Raw genomic sequence first — 19205 nt, forward strand, 5'->3', positions numbered from 1 at the left:
GGAGAGGACAATCCAACAAAAAAAATAGCATGGACAAAGACCTATATATGAGAAAGAGCAAGGTCCATTGAAAGGCAGAAAGATCAGCTATGCCTTATGTTACCATGCCTGAGAATCAAAACATAGTGGTATACACTATGTGTGTATGCGTATGTGTGTATGAGAGAGGAAACTTTAGTTTTTAATAGTTTAATTAGATATAATAAAACATCAATTCCGTCAACCTATAAAACCCTTAATATTTAGACCAAAGCCCTCTATTGGGCTAAACAACCTTTCCATTAACTTTCTCATTGTTTTCTTTTCCCTCATGTCAAATTTTAGTTTTTTTAAATATTTTTTTATTCTCTTTTTTAATTGTTGGCATTTTCATAGTGTTTTTTAAATAGCTCCACTGCAGACAATAGTATGGTTAAGTGGAAAGATGTGAACCTACCCACCTTGCATGAAACTATTATGTGTAGAAGAACTGTTGCACTCCACTTAGAAAAGAACATTGACAAAATGTCCTGCTTCTAAATTGAGGTTTGGGGTGCACAAGGGACAACTTGTGGCAGAATGTGGTGGAAGACATCCTGGTCTTGGAGTGCAAACAGCTGCGCCATTCACTTTCCTAAGTCCATGAGACTCTCAATCTCATCATTTGGTTGAATGGGATCCATAATACCTGCTCTATATTCTTTATAGCTATTCCCAAAATTTAAGGGGAAACTATATGTGCAATGAATCACGTAACAGATGGTAGACAGTTGTATTCAGTTATAGCACAAGGTCATCTGCTATTATAGTTATTTTTATATTAGAAAATAAAAATTTTATTCCCCCCCAACAACTAAAACAGCATTGTCTATGGAAAAACATGGATGGCAATTTAAAAGCTACACTTTTTAAATACACGTTTTTAAATAGTTTGTCACTATGTTTGTGGCATAACCACAGCAAGTATGTTTACATAGAAATGGCTTTGTCTCACTGACATGAGGATAATACACACTGTAACCATTTTGTCTCATAGAATGATTGAAGATAGTGGGAAAAGAGGCAATACCATGGCAGAAAGAAGACAGCTGTTTGCGGAGATGAGTAAGTATGGAACTTTCAAGGAACACCTTACAGTTTCACTTGAATACTCATGGAAAGGCTGGAAATAACCACTGAATTCTTACCTAATTCCTATGGCATTTGTACTTTTCCTTAAAATCCTAAATTTCTTACATAAGATGTACATTTGGGCATTTTTTCCTCCTATTAGGTAAGAGTTAAATTAGTCAGTGAATCATTTATAATTTGTTACTAGACTGTGTATTTTATATGAAGGAAAAAGTTTCATGGACCTAAGTATGTCCACATATACACATGTATCTATGTATACACACATGGACGCTTGATAAACACTATATGTAGTGTTGGTATTAACACAGTGCACTCAACTTTAGAGTCTGTGTTCATGTCCCTACACTGTCACTGTGTCTGGCATATTGTAGGCACTAGACAAGCTTTGTGAAAGGAATCATTGAATGTCTGACCTGAAAAATGATATCATATGTTCATGTGGGAAAGAGGAGTCCAGCATGACTATCAGACCAAACTATAAGCATCATTTGAACTTCATGCAGGAGGGGAGAAGCTGTTCTACAAGCCAGTTTCTGAAAAGTGAAAAAGAAAACAAAAGTTAAAAAGAGCATGGAGGTGACCTGCTATACAAGGGAAGCCAAATCAAGACTGTATTTACTGACTCCAGTGGAGAATCCATTAAATAATGGCTATTGATTTATGTAAATGCATGGTTGCTGTGTAAGTAATTGGTTGGTAGTGTCTCCCTTGTAGACTGTTTTTCTTGTTCATAAGGAAGAAGAACTTGACATGGAGGGGAACACATCTCATATTAAATGTTATAAAGAAAAAAGTACGATTTTCTTATTGTCTTTTTGTCTCTCCTTCCCTGCATAAGGAGTGAGGATGAGCAGAAGTGAGTTGTAAGCCTTTTTCCCTGAGAAAGCAGGAGACAAAATTAGGTTTCTACTGAAGATTGGAGCTGATTGGCAAGAATGAGGGTCAGAGCAGATAAAGGAAAGTCCCAGATAATAAGATTCATATTTTCCTTTATCATTTCCCAATAATCTGAAGGCACCAAGGCAGTGTTAGAACTAACAAAGAGGAAAGAAAATTAAAATTGATGTGGGGAATCTCAATCGTGCTCCCTGCTTTTGCCACTTTTAGAAACATGTCTAAAGTGTCTATGAGAGTTTCAGCCATGACCTTCCAATTTCCTAGGCCATGTTTGTGACTATGTCTTCACTTCTGGCATGGCCAGTCACCTGGAGTTGTGACCTTTGTTGACACAAATCTAACACCAAGGAACCTAGTTACTGCCTGCCCATCTAAACGAAATCTAAAGCAGTACAGTATCCTCCCATACCGTAGATTCTTAGACTGAAAAGGCAAGACCCACATACATCATGAGCCAGAAACAGAAAAAAATATTAATATTAAACCTAAAAAAGCAATAAAGACTTGGGGTAAATCTTTGAATTTCTCACATTAAAGACTGTATCAGCCAATGCACTATAAGAATTATAAAAGTGTGCTTATTTAATGATTTTGTAAACATTTATTTGAGTTTAAGTACATTATCCCAGTTCCTTTTGCAGCTGATACAGTGCTTGGCACAAATACATATGTCACAAATGTCTTCTGAATTAAGCAAGATCAACACAAGTTTTATAGCCATAGAAACAGAACAGATCTCAATTTTTCAAGTGAGAGAAACTTAAGAAACTTGTGCATTCATTTCCCAAATTGTAACTTTATCTTTTCATAGAAACCTCTTAAGGATGTCATGTGCTTTCTTAAGTCATTTTATGAGTTCTCCTGATTAATGATTAGAATAGTTAAGCAAGACACACAAATATGTATCTTTCTTCCTTGGGTGTGCTACATAATAGACTCAGATGTTGGCCAAAACCAGGTAAACACATCCGACTTTAACAATCCATTCGAGAGCATCATGTTTAAGTCAACACTAAGTAGGACTTGTCCATAGTCAATGGGATTCAACTGGATAAAACAATCGTCTGGTTTCAAAGGGAGGGACTGATGTTGATAGGTAGACTGTCATACAAAAGAGAAAGGTAATCTCATTAAGAATGTATTAAATAGTTGAAAAATATATAGGTTACTACAGCTCTATCAGCAGAACACCAAAGAAAGACAAGGAAACTATTTATCAGAGAAGACTGACATCAAAGTAAATTCTTCCAGGAGTCTGTGATGTCTAAACACGGAGATAAAAAAGAAGGAGGAACTTGTAAATCTGATCAGCTAAGTATTATCTAGAAATAATATATATTTTAAACAGCAAAAGAAAATACCAAAGAGATCTTTTGTTTGGAAGTTACAAAAGTCAAAGAAAAATTGCATGTGAAGGAGTTAGGAAGGCAGGGAAGAGTATTCAAGATTATTGCAATGTAATCCAGACTTTTGCAAGAAGGAAGAGAGGAGTTTTAAGCACTGGGGTGAGCTAGGGCAAAAGTACTCGAGGATATTAATGGAGAATTTGGTCAATTGCGTTTGCTAATTGTCACAATTGGAAAGTTAGGCTCCTACCCTCCCACAGAGACTGGGAGATTTCCCTCAATGATTACATTTGAAGAGATGACTCCCAGGTTCTTGAGAAAGACATTCCTGGGTTGTACACTTGGCAAGAAGCTGGAAGAAGATTTACATCTCAAAGGGGCAGACAAAGAATTTACAATGGAATCTTTTCTAAAGCAGATGCTCTAAGAAATGGGAGGTCAGAGGCCTAGAATCAGGAGGAAGCCTGTCTAAAGTTTAGTCAAGCTGAAGAGAACATTAAGTCATCTTGGCCTCACAAAGGCCAAAGAACAGAGAACAGAGAACAACAATTGATAAGAAGAACAATTGATAAGAAATTTTGGCAAATTCAGATGATTGAATACGTTAAACATCTACTCTGAGCTCATAACCACAAGCAGCAGAAGCAGAGAGAGCAAAGAAACGAAATTAAGAGTAGCATGGCCTCACAAATAAGTAAAGAAAAACTAGCCTTATAAAAAAAAAAAATTAGGTGGCCACCTACTTTGATTAAAGAAATTCTGGGCAAGATGCCCTTAACTGAAAATTCTCCTCAATTTAATGCTCTGATTATCAATTTATTTAGTACCTTGGATTAAAGCTGAAAAGACTCCAGTTAAATGTAAATGTCATGCTCACCTTGGCCTTTTCAACAATCAAATCAGTTTATCAGCTCAAATAAGTTTATGAGACTAGCTTTTAGCAGAATAAGTTGTTGGTTCTTGGAATTAAACTGTCCTTCTCCTGTTTTTCTGCTCCTAGACCACATTTACTGTGCCTTGTATGACATTGCGAACATAGCCATGTCACTGGCTGTGGTGAACTCCTCCTTAGGGACAGACCCTAGACCTTTACCTTCAGATCCACTCACCTGAGATACTGAATCAATGTTGATTTATAAGCCTCTGGGGCACAGGATAGGTAGATTTTAATGGGAGGAAAGGGATTGGAAAACACTCTTTCAGAACATGTAAGTCTGCCTAACAAGATGAGGAAGGTTCTGGGGAGAAAGCAGAGTGATACCACACTCCTCCAAGTGGAGGAGGGACCTGAAATCAAAGGGAGGCAAACGTAGGTACTCAACACACACTGCTGAATTGTTTGAAGGCAGGCAGTCCTTCTTCAGAATGTTCGCTGCAATGAGCGTGTGCATAGTTGGAATGGAGCCTAGAGCATGATTTTGCAAGGTACACTATGAGTTTTAGGAAAACTGATTTTGAAAATTCAGAAAAGTGACATGAATGATTCTACTACCTACCAAAGGCCAAAGTGGATACAGTGACTGTTCTCACTTACTTCTTTATTTCTCATGCTCCTCAGCCTCTTTAAGATGTTAAAACCATGGATCACTATCCTGGAAATTCTCTTATGTCACCATCCCCCTTTGGTCTCCTCCTTTTTCTGACCACTCTACTTCTATTTTTCTGTCTCTTGGTACCCTCCAGACCCCCTGAGATCAGATTTTACCAAAGTTTTGTTCTTGACCAATTCTTTCCATAGACAATTTGGCTTTCTCTCAAGGCTTCACTGTTATTGTTATGGCTTTCAGTTGCTCAAGGAGTCCCCCCAAACCACCTCCCATATTCTCATTAACCCGCTTATCTAGAATAGTCAGCATATAAACTCAATGTCCCTTCCAGCCTTGTCTCCTCACTGTCAAGACTTCTACTGATGAAGCGCCTTAAGGTGGGCTCATCATTATCTCCACCAATAATGCCCATCACAAAAAAGCCAATGTCCCTGCCAAGGCTTCTGCCTTCCAGTATTTCCAAAGCTGTGCAGTCCTTGAACAACTACCAAACAAGTGGGCACTCTTCAGAAGTGCGGGGGCAAGTTCTTGTTCACAATTTTGTGCCTCATTTTGTCACCAAGGTTGTGGAATGGCCCTACTTGTGCACACAGTCTCCTCTTGGAAAAATATTCTCAATCTTGGCCCTGTCAAGACACATTGCTACATTTTATATCTTTGTTAATAATTCCTGGAATGTATTACAGCTATAGTCAGAAGTTTCACATCCATATATCTAACTGTCACTGAATATCTCCACTTGGACGTCCCACAAGCAACTCAAACTCTGTAAGCCCAAAACTGAACTCTTCATCTTTACGCACTTACAAACCTGTTCCTCCCTATTTGTGCCTTAACTCAATGAGGGATAGTCCATCCTATTGAGTTGTTTAAGGCAGAAATATGAGCATTATCCTTGCCACTCAATCTCTGTCCCTCTGTCTCTCGCTCTCTCACACACACACGTGCATCCAGTCAATCATTAAGCGTGGAAAAGACTTCAGACACAGAGTCCATAGGCTTCATCTTTATTCTGTTAACATTTGTTTAGTGAATTTGAAAAATGAATGAGATATTTAAGAAACTGGATGACTGTATAAAATGAATTATCAAAATATAGAAGGCAAAGCATACAGGAATTGTGTGAAACAGCTGAGAGTATAATGAAGCTAACACCAAAAATTAGATAAGATTGGTGGTTGGTTGGATAGATGGACGAATGGAAGGAAAGAACGAAGGCAGGGGAAGGAAGGGAGGGAGGAAGAGAGTAAGGGAAGGTGGGACAAAAGGAGAAAAGGAGGAGAAAAAGTCTTGAAAAAGAAGGGCTAAAGAAAGGAAAAGCAGGATTTACAGGTAATAACAGCGTGCTCAATCAGAATTTCTTCACTGCATCTTTGCTTCATCTCCATCACTTTCTTCCAACTACAACATGAGCATGAGATGTTTGAAGAGATGGTGCAAGCGCAGCAAGTTGCCTTAAATGTTAGCTTTAAATTTTTGGTATGAGAAGTTTTAAATATATACAGAAGTGGAGAAAATAGTATTCGTCTCTACCGTTAATTATCTACACCCAACCCCCACTGTATTATTATGAAGTAAATCCAAGGTATTATTTGAATGAGTTGAATCTCCAAGTTGTAAAGAATTATATCTCAGTGACATAATAATAATCGAAAAAATGCTGTCCATGATTTTGAGAAATAATGGAAACTGCAAACAAAAATTATAGGAAAATGCTGTATTCATTTTTTATTAAAAAGTAAGAATATGGATTCTTCAGAGTCTAGGGTATGAACCTGATGTAGGATTCTTGATAAAATGGATTTTTTTTTTCAGATCATGGACAGAATATAGTGATAAAATAAAAATCCTGGATCTTTCAACATACCAAGAACAAGAATTGCTCTACTGACTTTGGTTCCTTATTCATTTGTTTAAATTCCATCTTTTTCATAAAGGAATTGTCAGCTAATTTCCCTTTTTAATAAGCCTGCTAGACTGCTAGCTCAGGAAAATACCATGGGATAAAAATGAACCTTAATTTCAGCAAGATACAGACCAAGTCTCTTAGGTTGTGCATGTGTTGGAGAACTGTGGGCTGGATCACCAAACAATTCGGGAGATTTAGAGGTGGTGTTGTGACCAGGTCTGGAGGAATACATAAAGGGTCAATGAATTTGTAAGTTGGCCTCTCGTACTATCCTGGAGGACTCTGTGGCCCTGTTCAGGTCATTGGTTTTAAGCAAGGACTTGGACACAAAAGACATGCGAGTACTCTCAAGGTAGGCCTTGAATTTATAGACTTTCAAGAAGAGACCACACAGGTAAAACTGAATTAAGTTCAGGGATTATTGGGGCAGAGACAAAGAAATTTATGTTAAACAAGCTGGATAAACAGAGCAAGAGCCTGCACAGGCTGTCTCAACCCAGCTTTTTTTGGTCCCAGAACCCACTATGGATCCTGTGGTTGCCACTTTCATTGTCTGTGCAAGGTAGTGTGCTGCTCTATCTGAAAAACTAAATTTCATTGTTCACCACATCCCTTTCAATATTCAGAGCTTACATCCTCAGCCAGGAAGAACTTGCACAAATAGGAAACAGTGACAGACCTCCAGCCCCCTTTCCTGATTCTTGAACAAAGCAGAGGGTCAGTTAAGTCCACATCGTGGTAAGGAAGGAGAGAGCAGTCAGCGTGCTCTGTCCCTAAGCATCATCTCTACGTCCCTCTTTACTGCATCCCAGGGAGGTGCACCTTTGCAAATTGCCTCTAAGACCTCTACGAGAGAAAGGTGCAGAGGAGCCAGGGTTTCTGTTCTCAGAGGATAAGGTCTTGCTGGAACTAAGAAATTTAATTGTGTGCTGCATCTCCGTCCTTTTGTACCTGGGGCTTGAATCATTATTCTTGAAGAACTCACACAAAGAATTATGTCCCTAATGTCTTCTTTCAAAGGCTTAGTTTCAGATATTGAGACTCTCCAACTCAGCTTCAATGAAACTACATCTTCATCCAGGGGAAAAGACAGATTTAGCATTTGGGTATTTCTGATAGCCTCTCTGTCTCTGGTTATCCAGCATCCTAGAGAGTTCATTTCCCACGTGAGCCTCTCAGATTTACAGAGGATGTGAAACTGGAAAGGCTCTTTGAAATGCCGGTGACAAAATCAAAATTTTTAAAAAATCAGAAAAATTAGAAGCATGAGCTAAAAATTAGAAACAACTAACTAGATAAAAATGAAATCCTACCTTTAGCCCCAAAATAAGCATTTAAATAGAAAATAGAAAAGATCTGACTTAATATAAGTACATATGCTTTTTTTTTAAACCAGCTTTTTAATGAACTGCAAGCTTAATCAGAACCAGAAGAATGAACCATCAATAAAAAAAAAATTGCATTAGTGAGTGTCCTCATCAAAGGTGGTAATAATTGCCTGCTATATATTCTATACAGATGAGGCCATAGCTGTGACATTTGGGTTAATTTTGTATATCTCATTCCAAGAAGATTATAGTCAGCCGTAGAACAGGATGACTAGAATAGTTAAGGATCTCAAAACCGTGTCTTATGATAATAAGAATAATAATAGCAACTTTGGTGTTTTGAAGCCCTACTGTGTGCCATGCTCTGTGGGAGCCACTGTACTTGAAATGGCTGTGGAGTTGAATGTCTTCAACCTAAAACGTCAAGGAGAAGCTTCTCTCCAGCTAAACTTAAACTCAGTGATGACAAGGACTTTTGTACATAATCTTCAGATGGTAATCAAGATTCTAATAATGATCATGATAGCTGCTTCACAATGTTTGAGAAATAAATTATCAAGTGGCAGGGAGAAAAGATGATATGGCTCCAGAAGGGACACTAGATCAAGGGGATTGAAGTTACAGGGAGGCAAATTAAAGTTCAAATATAAAAAAGAAATTTCTATCACTTATTGTTGCTCAGAAATGTCCAGGAAGCCTTTTAAGGGGGCCTGCCTGCAGTTAAGCACTCACGGTGTAACAGCTACAGAGGTACCAGCCACTAAAGTTGATACTATCACCATTTTATGCATGAGGAAATTGGACACCAAGTAAAAACTTGTCAAAGTTCACACAACTAGAAAGTGACAGATTAAGGTTTGTTGACTTTAAAGCCCATTTATTTTCACCCAAGTTGTAATCATCCTTGTCATTAGAAATAATCCTCCATGGCTATTGCCTAAATGTCCATCTCTTGAGCACATGTTTAGGGGAATTCCTGCGCTGCGTGAGGGTAAGTCCTTACCACTTTGATTCTTTAAGCTCCCAGTATCAATGAGCCCATTTGTCAAGTAATAAACTTTCATAAGAATGGATGTTTGGTGATGTGCCTTATAAAACCACAAAGTAATAGGCATATTGATAGTATTTTTAAATGAATTTAAAAAGATCAGTTTGAGTCCTGGGAATGCTAAATGCTCTCAGTGGGGGACACTTGCTAATTCATTCCGAGTTTCATCAGGAAAGCACTTAATTGCCTTCCTAATATAATTACTTCTGGGCCAGTTCATTTACTTTCTACCCTAACTATTATCTTATGAAGTAATTATGTAGCACTTTTCCTGGTGAAGAGAAAGTCCAAAACATGTCATAATATAGCTATGTGCCTTTATATCTGGTACAAACCGTAAACATGGGCTTGAGGAATGGCCAATATTTAGAAGTGAAGATGAACAGACATTCTTCAAGGTCTGCGGTGTTCTGGACACAGACTAGAGATTAGCCCATTCAAAGGAGGGTGGGAGAATCACCAGGAACTCAGGCGTCCATGTAACGAGCAGCCCACCCACAGGGCATTGTGAGGAGACCCGCCTGAGCCTGGCCAAGGTTCTGGGCTAGAGAGTAATGGGAAATAGTGTTCTATAGATAGGACGGAAAGAGCCTGCAGATGAGCTTGGAGTCTCAGCAGAACATTCAGGCCTGGTGCTGTGGGCATCGGGAGCCATGTTGGATTCTTGAGTGAAGAGTGGAAGGAGGAATGTAGTTCAAGATTATGGGGAATATGTTCCTCTGTATTAGGGAAGAACTGGAAGCCACAGTGAAAGAAAGAGTAGTGGTTGTTTTTAGAAAAGAGTGCCCTCTGCTGAGATTGACAGGAAGGATTGCAGGCCAGGTACTAGTAATAATAACGAATATTTACATAGCACTTACTGTGCGCCGGGCAGTGTTCTCAGTGCTTTAGCTATATTCACTCCTTTATCCTTACACAATCCTATGAAATAAGTAGTGGTAGTGTCATCATCTCCATCTTTCAGATGAGAAAATTGAGGCTTCTAAAAACAATTGGCCTCAGGCCACATGGAAAAGATGCTCAACATTCGGCCTATGCTCACGTCACAGCCTTGTTCTAATGGCCGATCACAGTGCGTTTAAAGTGATTATTTGATGATATTACCATCTGATATCGTCTAGCTGTGCAAGTCACAGCTTGAGCAGATTGTTCTCAGAAGTGGCAGACACCACGACGGGGCTGAGTGTGTGTTCCTTGGCCCATGAACACAGTTGACAACCGGATCCCAAGAGTTGATGACATGTGTCTCTTTCCCTAGACCCTGAGGAATAGGAGACAGACTTTTTCAAGTCTTTCAGTTATATTTATATTCTAATAAAATTAAGTGTATGGGCTATGTCTATAGTTTTATTTATAAACATTATGCATTCCTTTCCGCACACATGGCATACCATATGTGTACCTTCTTCCCACTCCAGGGGCTCAAGATCTGGATCGGATCCGACTCTCCACCTACAGAACAGCATGCAAGCTTAGGTTTGTTCAGAAGAAATGCAATTGTAAGTATGCCAGTTGTTTGGACTAATTACCCTCATGCATCCTATAGTTTACATTTGTTACTTAGTTTATTAAAACTAGGTTTTCTTGCAAATATTGATAAAAATATATTTACATAACAACAAAAAGAGTATCATGATACACAAATGGTAGAGAGACTATTCCTAAGTAATTGTGAAGGCTTAATTACTCTAAATTGCTAAAGGAGTGAAGTGGATGAGCCTCCGGATGGGCATATAATCTTGCCGTCGGAATGGTTTAAATTTGTATGGATTTTTTTCTTCTTTTCTCTGGCCTTGGTATTGTAAATACAGGACCATCCAAACGGTTTCCAGGGGCTTTATAAAATATCAAAGATTAGATCCTCCTTCTATGGGTATTTTCTTTACAAGTACAGGAACATGTTTACAAGCTCCTGGAAAACATTTACGTTTCTTTCTGAAACTACAAAATTAGCCCTTTGTAATATGTGCTACATTGGACAATAGCAAGAGAAGAGACAGCAATATTTAAAGAAACAAAGAAACTTGCTTCAGCTTTTCCCCACATTTTAAAACATAAGCAGCCAGCTAGATCATTAATCTCCGTGAGCAGATTTAGATTCCCCGTGGGGTCAATGCTTCCATCATATTACCACATCCATTTTCCCTTGGAAAAAAAGTGCGGCTTTATTCTTTTTGAAAACTGCCTGCTATAAAAAATTAATAACTGTTCTCATTTTCTAATTAGTATTGGATGACTTTAAAAAAATGAAAATCATAATGTTCTCCGGCATGCGGACACATAGTTCTTGAATAAGTGGCATGAGGATTAGAAACTTGGTGAACATAAAAACCAGCCATGTCCACATCTGTGCCCTCCCACAGTCACCAGCAGATGTCTGCTGGGACACTGGGAGGCCACCCCAGCCCCAGGCTTCTAGGCTCACAGCTGCTCAGGCCTGTGGGCATGGGTGTTGTGCACAGGTCCCTCAAGTTGCTCCTCTGAAGCTTCTTCTCCAGCCGCTGTGTCTAGAAATGAGGCTGAAGTTTGGGACAGGAGGAGGATGGAGAAAAAATATAGGTTGGTCAAACATCAAAGACGTGTTTGACTCCTCACAGGAAGCCAAACCAATCAAAAAAAAAAAAAAAAAAAAAAAAAAACCAGCACTGAGAAAAGCACTACGAATGTGGGAAGGAATTTGTGGTTGCACCTGCAGTCCTGTGTGTTGATAGGTCAATAAAAGCCCTCTCCAGGACTGGAATTACAGGACGCGGAAAGAGCTCCCACAGAAGTAAAGCTTTCCCTCCACTTCAACCCCATCATCCATATTTAAATGAAAGGAAGAATCTCCATGTCTTCATCAAGGAAAAAGTAATGGGATCCTCCCACTTTCCTACCTTGTTGTGAATGGCCCTCGAAATAGAGGGGAGGGAGAAAGAATAGGGATGGGAGCCTGTCTTCTTAAAGCTTTTCCAAGCAGAGCCTTCTTTGGGCTACTTTCAGTAGAAATGGGGAATTTCAAAAAGATATTACAAAATAATAAGGATGACCAAAATGAATAAATAAATAAGTAATAAGGAAAAGAAAGAAAGAGAGAGAAAGGATAGAATTCTCACAGTGATTTGGCAGCCCTGCGGCCAGCATTACAGAAGGCACACGCTCTGTTGGCCCTAACTGGGTCCAGCAAACCACAGGCCATATCCCATTCCTCCTCCTCTCCGATAAAGGCCCTCTCTCATTCTTGGGCATCTCTTCTTCCTCTTCCTGTTCTTTTCTGTCCCTCCTCCTTATCCTACATCCAGAATCGTGGCATCGTCGCACAGACGTTCTTGGAAAACAGTTACCATATTGGAAAATAATGGTAGCCCATCCCTGGGTGAAAATAGAGCCTTTGTACCTGTCCAGTTACCCCTCAGTGCATCATTCATTTACTTCTTAATTTAGTAAGCTTATAATGAACTCCTGTTATCTGTTTGGCACTGTGCTAGGTACCAGGATAGAGCAATGGTGACTAAGATGTGATCCCTGCCTGAAAGTTGCTCAAAGTCTAAGTTGTTAGATGGACTTTTAAAAAGAGTCATGAAACAGTGTGGAAGTGTAATGAGGAGAATCTGTATTTAGTGTTGCGGGAATACCAGGAGGCAGGGCCCTGACCTGTGTGGGGGCCGCTGCGAGGAGTTTCCCGGAATGGGAGATATCTGGGCTGAGTCTTCAAGAATTAGTAGACGTGAAGCAGAGATGTGCTATTTGCTTTACAATGTACCTTACAAACTTTATACATTTTAGGATGAGAAAAGATACTACGTTCCATACAAACTAGAGAAAACTAAGGCTCAAGGGAGAAAAACAAACATATTTTGAATGCTCTGCTAAAATTAAGCTTCTTTTTCCAATGGTTTCTATCTTGATCAGAAGCATTAAATGCAAGTACTATATGTGTTTGCTGAGTTTTCCTTCCTGACAATAAATACAGCAGTTGTGATATTGAGGTGCTTACAAAATGCTAACAAAGTTGAGCCTGGCTTATCTTAATCAAAGTTGGGGCCTTCCTTTTAGGAAGATAACCAGAAACGCTGTTTATGTGACATAATTTTAGTCACATTGAATATACACCCCTGTATTAGAGGAAGATAATTTTTGTCTGCAATATAGCCTAGCCCACAATAAATTATGCCACTGAATAATGGAACTTTACTCTACCATAAAAGAAATAAGAAAAATGTCCAGGTAGTGTATTTTAAGTACATTGCTTTATGGAAACTTTGATATGGTATTTACATCATAGAAATCGGTGGACCTTAACTGAGAACAGATTGTTTATTTTTAGGTCCAAACCTTATTTACAGGTAAAATTTATTTTGTATATTACGAAAACTAAACTTAAAAACTACATAATGGAGGAGAAAAACATAAAAACTGACACTTGTAAAATCATCACCTAGAAAAACTGAATCTTGTCTAGATATAGCATGTAGTGTCTAGATTTTTAGGAGATTTCTTTTTTTATTCAATTCAGAGATCAGAAGTGTTGTTAATTCCCCATACTTCCTTCCCCACAAGCCTGGCCTCCTCCGTTTATGGTTTCCCATATAGAGCATTGAATCCTATAGCTGGCATTCATCTTCATTCCCTTTGATGCAACTCCTGATGGATGCTGAGAATAACTGGTTCTCAGTGTTCTAAAAAGACTCCATAAAGAGGCCAGAAAACTGAGCCCTGTAGAGTAAATGTGGCCCAGCACCTATTTTTGTATAGACAGTGAACTAAGAATAGATTTTATAGATAAATATTTGTAACTGATTTAAAACAGAGAACACTAACTTGTAACCCCAATTAAGCAAAATGTTATCCCTCCAGAAAAGAATTCCAGTCTTCTCACTGGTAGACCACCACTGAAAAAGAAATCTACTTAATTATTACATTTTTAACTTCATCATTAAAATGTTGTGGAAATTTGTTTTCTCTCATTACCTATATGCCTATATCATATCTATGTAATATTACTACATAACATGGTGGCACCCCTTGGTCCACAAAAATTGTTTACCAACTTCTGATGTCAAAGAAGGGTGGTAAGAAGCCTATTTTTTTTTGTTTTTCAGGCAAAACACTCTCCATTCCTGCAACTTTTCTCCATAGGATCTATTTTCCAAATCAGCTTCTTCCCCTGACCATTGATCTTTGTACCCTGTCACACCCCTTCCCTATGCCGTGACTAGTGCATTCTCTAACAGAGTAAAAGGATTAATGTCTTTAAAAATGAGGGGACAGCAAGTTGGCTATTTTATTTTCTAGCAGGAATGGGAAGAATGGAGAATACAAACAATTTCCCTAATACTCCTTTCTAATCCACAGCCTTTTCTTTTTCTTTAGCCTCCAGATTTCCTGGTAACTTCTCACAAAAATAAATACCCTGTATTCCATTCATAAGCATGTGTGAAATGGCAACATCTCAGCCTTTGTTTTAAACAAATAACTGGTTTCTACTAGAACATTATTTCCTCAGTAGCATTGACATAGTTAATGATCCAGATACCCTGTAATGTCAGCAGATCTTTTTGCAGAAATTACTTTGAAGTCAATGCAGCACAGCCTTAAGTTTAGGAACAACGAAAGGCAACCGAAGAAATAAATCAGAAATCTCTAACCCCTCCTGTCTGATAGCAGGAACAAAAGTAAAAAGGCAGAACCCTCTCCCCACGCCCAGCTGACATTGTCCCCTCTTTTAGTCCTTCTGGTTACGGTCTGAATTTTCTTTCTGTCCCTCACATCAATTAAAATTTTATTAAGATTTTGTTTGAGAGGAGAAAGGGTATATATTTGTATCTGGGTTTTCAGAGTTTCTCAAAATATCTTTCCTGTAGTAAATGAAACATTTTTATAAGTATCCTTCATCCAGATATAAATTAAAGTTAGAACACAGGCTTTTGTCTTTATTAGCTCTAAACTTCTTTTAGGATTTCTTGTGAACCAAAAAATGCAGTTACCTGTTTACCTAAACGTTTCTCTGTCACTGCGAAGTTAACCCAGGGGACTGCTGTGTATGTAGTAGGTCCAGAATAAACTTTGTCCTATGAATCATATGCGCCACTAGATTCATTTTTCATCAGCCAAATGACTAGTCCTATGCTGCGGGAGTAACTTTAGATATTTTTGGTAATGATTACAGATATCCCATTTATTTTTCTTTGAGCTAGTGTACCAGCATATACCTCACCTCTGCCTCATTTTTAAGTATGTAGATTTTTAACTGCCTGTTTTAGTTTTTTTTTTTTTTTAAAGATTTTATTTTTTCCTTTTTCTCCCCAAAGCCCCCCAGTACATAGTTGTATATTCTTCGTTGTGGGTCCTTCTAGTTGTATCATGTGGGACGATGCCTCAGCGTGGTTTGATGAGCAGTGCCATGTCCGTGCCCAGGATTCGAACCAACGAAGCACTGGGCCGCCTGCAGCGGAGCGCACAGACTTAACCACTCAGCCACGGGGCCAGCCCCAACCTGTTTCAGTTTTCTATCATTGCATAACAAATTACCACACACTTCCTAGCTGAAAACAACACATTTATCAAGTCACAGTGTCTCTAAGTAGAAATCCAACACAGCGTGGCTGGACTCTCAGCTTAGGGTCTCTGGGGGCTGAAATCAAAGTGTTGGCTGTGTCTGTGGTTCTCATCTGGGGCTCAAGATCTTCTTCCAAATGAACTGGCTGTGGCAGAATTCATTTCCTTGTGGTTGAGGAATTAAGTCCCCAGTCCTTGCTGACAGCCAGCTGGGGACCCATCTAGTTCCTAGAGGCCACCCGCATTCCTTGCCACATGGCACCCACAGGCCGTTCAGAGTATGGATGTTTGCTTTTTATTCCACGACAGCCAGAAGGTGTCCCTCTGATTTCCTCCTCTGTGACCAGCCACAGAAAACTCTCTGTTTTTAAAGACTTGTGTGGTTAGGTCAGGCCCACCCAGATAATCTCCCTTTTTTAAGGTCAATTGATTTGAGACTTTAATTACACCTGCAAAATCTCTTCACAGCAGTACCTGGATTAGTGTTTGATTGAATAACTGGAGAAGGTGTGCGTACACCATGTGCCAGGAATCTTGGGAGGAACGAGGGGAGCACTTTAGGATTCTGCCTACCATGCTGCTGTCCAAGAACATAGACTTTTCTGCTTTCCAGATGATGACATGTAGAACTTTGGATGAAAAAATAAAGTTTAGAGTAAAAACTCAAGGAAGAGAAATAGATTCCCAAAAAAAGATGTGTTTTTTTAAAAAAAAGATAGGACTCTCTCCAATCAAAGAGTCAGAAGGAGGAACAGCAATGTTCACAGGGAACTAAGTGGCCGATGACAAACCCTTGGAGCATAGTTATCTTTGTGTTGCTCCAAATGTTTTTGATACACATTTTCATTCCTGATGTTGAAACGTTCTAAACGCTTGTTTAGAATAAATAAAAATGCATCGCAGTAGAATGCAACATTCCCAAAAATTCCCTGTGGGGAAGTTGGCGGTGGCAGCAGAACATAAATAAATTCATTAAAGAAGCCCGTGCACCATGCAATGGAAAAACTGCCCCTCTCTGGGCTGGCTGGACCAATGGCAAAGATGTTTCCCTCAGTCAGAGCAAACTTCTGGCAGAGAAAAGCTGTGACTTTAAAGTCCTGATACTTGTGATATGGGTTTAATTAAAGCTGCTTCTTTCTTTTAATTGCTTTTATTTTTAAGCTTAAAGATTCAGGATTTTGTTTTCTTGTTAGTATTTTTATTTTTAGAGAATGCGGGAAGCGTTGTCTGCTCAAGCTGCTCCCACTGCATGCACAACCTGTGAACTAAGCCGACACCTAGAGTCTTGTTTCTAGGCATCTGGATCTAACATCCTTCAGCTTCCTTTTCTTTCTCCTGCTTCTGCATTATGCCAGGAAGCTGGGCCAATTAAGCACTTTTATTCTCACGGTTTAGGAAAGAGCATCATCTTCAAATGTCCCAGTCAGTTGGGAAAGAGTGTTGGGTACAGAGGAATGCCTTTCAAGCTTCCCTCACCCCATCTAACGGGTGCCAAAGCAAGATTTAGTGACCTTCCCTTAATGGTCTGCCAAACTCTGTTCCTGGGAGCCTGCCAGATCAGCCTGGAGCCAGTCAGCAGAGCAATGCTCAGAGGGTGCTCCCCCACAGCCTGGCTCCCAGGACCTCAGGGCTCTGGCGACCACTGAGAAAACAGAAGACAGGAGGACAGGGGTGGTAGAATAGCCTCTCCCCCATAACCACACCTGGGATCCTTCAGGAATGTCATTCCTGATGTCACCTTGATTTACTCCTCGTTGAGGCTTTGTTGACATTGTGTTATTGTTGTTGTTATTAGCAGTCACTCATTTATGTATTCTTTCAACAAATATGGACTGAGATTTACTGCATGCTAAGGATTATGCTAGACCATGGGGGAAAAAAAGTGTGGTAATAGTCCTTAGTGTACAAATTTAGTGTTAGAATAACCTCCAGTTTAGAATCTAATGGTGTGTTCTGTTTGTTATAAAGCTTCTGATTTTGTGAATATCAAATAGTACATATTCCCTAACACTTTGCTGTATAAACTTCTATCTAGCCTGTCAGTCCCTTTAGTGAACTATCATTTTCTGAAGAAAAAAAAATTACATATAAGTATTATGATTAAAATAAATCAAGTATATCTATAGCTGTTGAAATAAATTGTAGCTATTTATAATCATTCATGGTGTTGGGCTAGAACTTTTGCTTTACCTCCTTTTCTATCAGGAATTGTAAAGTTCTGTTTGTTCCAGGTGAGGATTTCTTTTACAGGAAGTATTCAATAACTTCACTTGGATAAACACCAGATGAAATCATATAATGGAGAACTCAACTTCTAACTTGCAAATATTAGCCAAGTGCCAGAGTCACTGTCCTACAATGTCTGTCAAGCCTTGTCATCAAGAGGCAAGCTCGTGGACCACTGAGCCTGCTGCAAAAATAATAATAATGGCACCAGCCCTAAGTAGCTTAATTTCTCAGAAAAATAATAAACTTCAATGTAAGATCAACTATGATGCATTTTATTTTTCAAAGGCAACCCTGCTGAATAGACAGGGATATTATATTGTGGAGAATGATAAGTTGAGGAAAATTTTTGTGACCAAACAGAATCAGAATCTACTATAAGCATGGTCATAATCATCATTTTCTTCTTATTTATCATTCTGGGAGTGTTCAATCCGTGATAGACAGGGACTTGGTTAGAATTCTTCATGCTTTTGCCTGTGTTTGCCCATGATAAGGTTTGTGTGGAAGCAGCTCATTTGGATAGTAAACCCACAGCAGAGCTGGAACAAGGAAGGAAAGCCAATCGACAATGCAAAGGACTTCTAAGGAAGCTTGGGAACTGTCCACGCAGGGACAAAAGGAGGAGGTACTAATCCAGTTGTTCTGTCCTGCATTGGTCAAGCATGGCCCACACCCCGTGCTTCTGGGTTGCACACCTGTGAATGCCAGGCAGGTTCCAGGTGTTCATCCTGAGTCATCAGAGGGATGCAGCAAGAGCCAGAGGCCAAGTGCTGTCTGGTTGCAGCTGCACTGAGCTGGTCAAAATCTATGTCATAACAGTCACTCCTGCAGCGCCTGGAGAAAGTGATGGAGCCAAGATTTGAAAAGGTACAGAAGAGGGGTCTGAAACATCGCCTACTGTGTACCTTGGCTTTCTCCATTAGCGGTTTTCTCATCAATATTTTCTGCTGGCTTTTATTTTTAAAAAATTTTGTTTTTTACAAAGGATGCACTTCCCATATTCTTGACCTCACTCAAGATACCCGTAGATAATCTGTACTGCTGATCAGGCATCTAGAGATCTCTTCATCCCAAATGCTAACCTGTCTCCCAAACAATTTTCCATGCACTAGGAAACTGGGCCATAGCTGTTTTCTGAATGGGTGAATTGAATGCATTTTCTGTTTTCTATCCCATTGTTTACTCTCATTGCACAAAGACAATTAATTGTATATTTAAACCGTATAGCGTGAGTGCAGAAAAAGTAACACT

At 39.2% G+C, this 19205-nt stretch overlaps 1 protein-coding gene across 46 annotated transcripts in view; it reads left to right on the plus strand.

Moving 5' to 3' along the window:
- DTNA (dystrobrevin alpha) overlaps positions 1-19205 on the plus strand; it is a 359410-nt gene that overhangs the window by 234591 nt on the left and 105614 nt on the right. For all 46 annotated transcript variants that reach the window (XM_070629857.1, XM_070629868.1, XM_070629872.1 and 43 more), the window contains 2 exons: positions 1016-1083; positions 10607-10687. In XM_070629857.1, coding sequence (XP_070485958.1) covers positions 1017-1083; positions 10607-10687 — 148 coding nt within the window. In that variant the 5' untranslated portion in view covers position 1016. The remainder of the gene's footprint in view (positions 1-1015; positions 1084-10606; positions 10688-19205) is intronic.

Source organism: Equus przewalskii, chromosome 7 (assembly GCF_037783145.1).
Source record: "Equus przewalskii isolate Varuska chromosome 7, EquPr2, whole genome shotgun sequence".
Taxonomy (NCBI): Eukaryota; Metazoa; Chordata; class Mammalia; order Perissodactyla; family Equidae; genus Equus; species Equus przewalskii.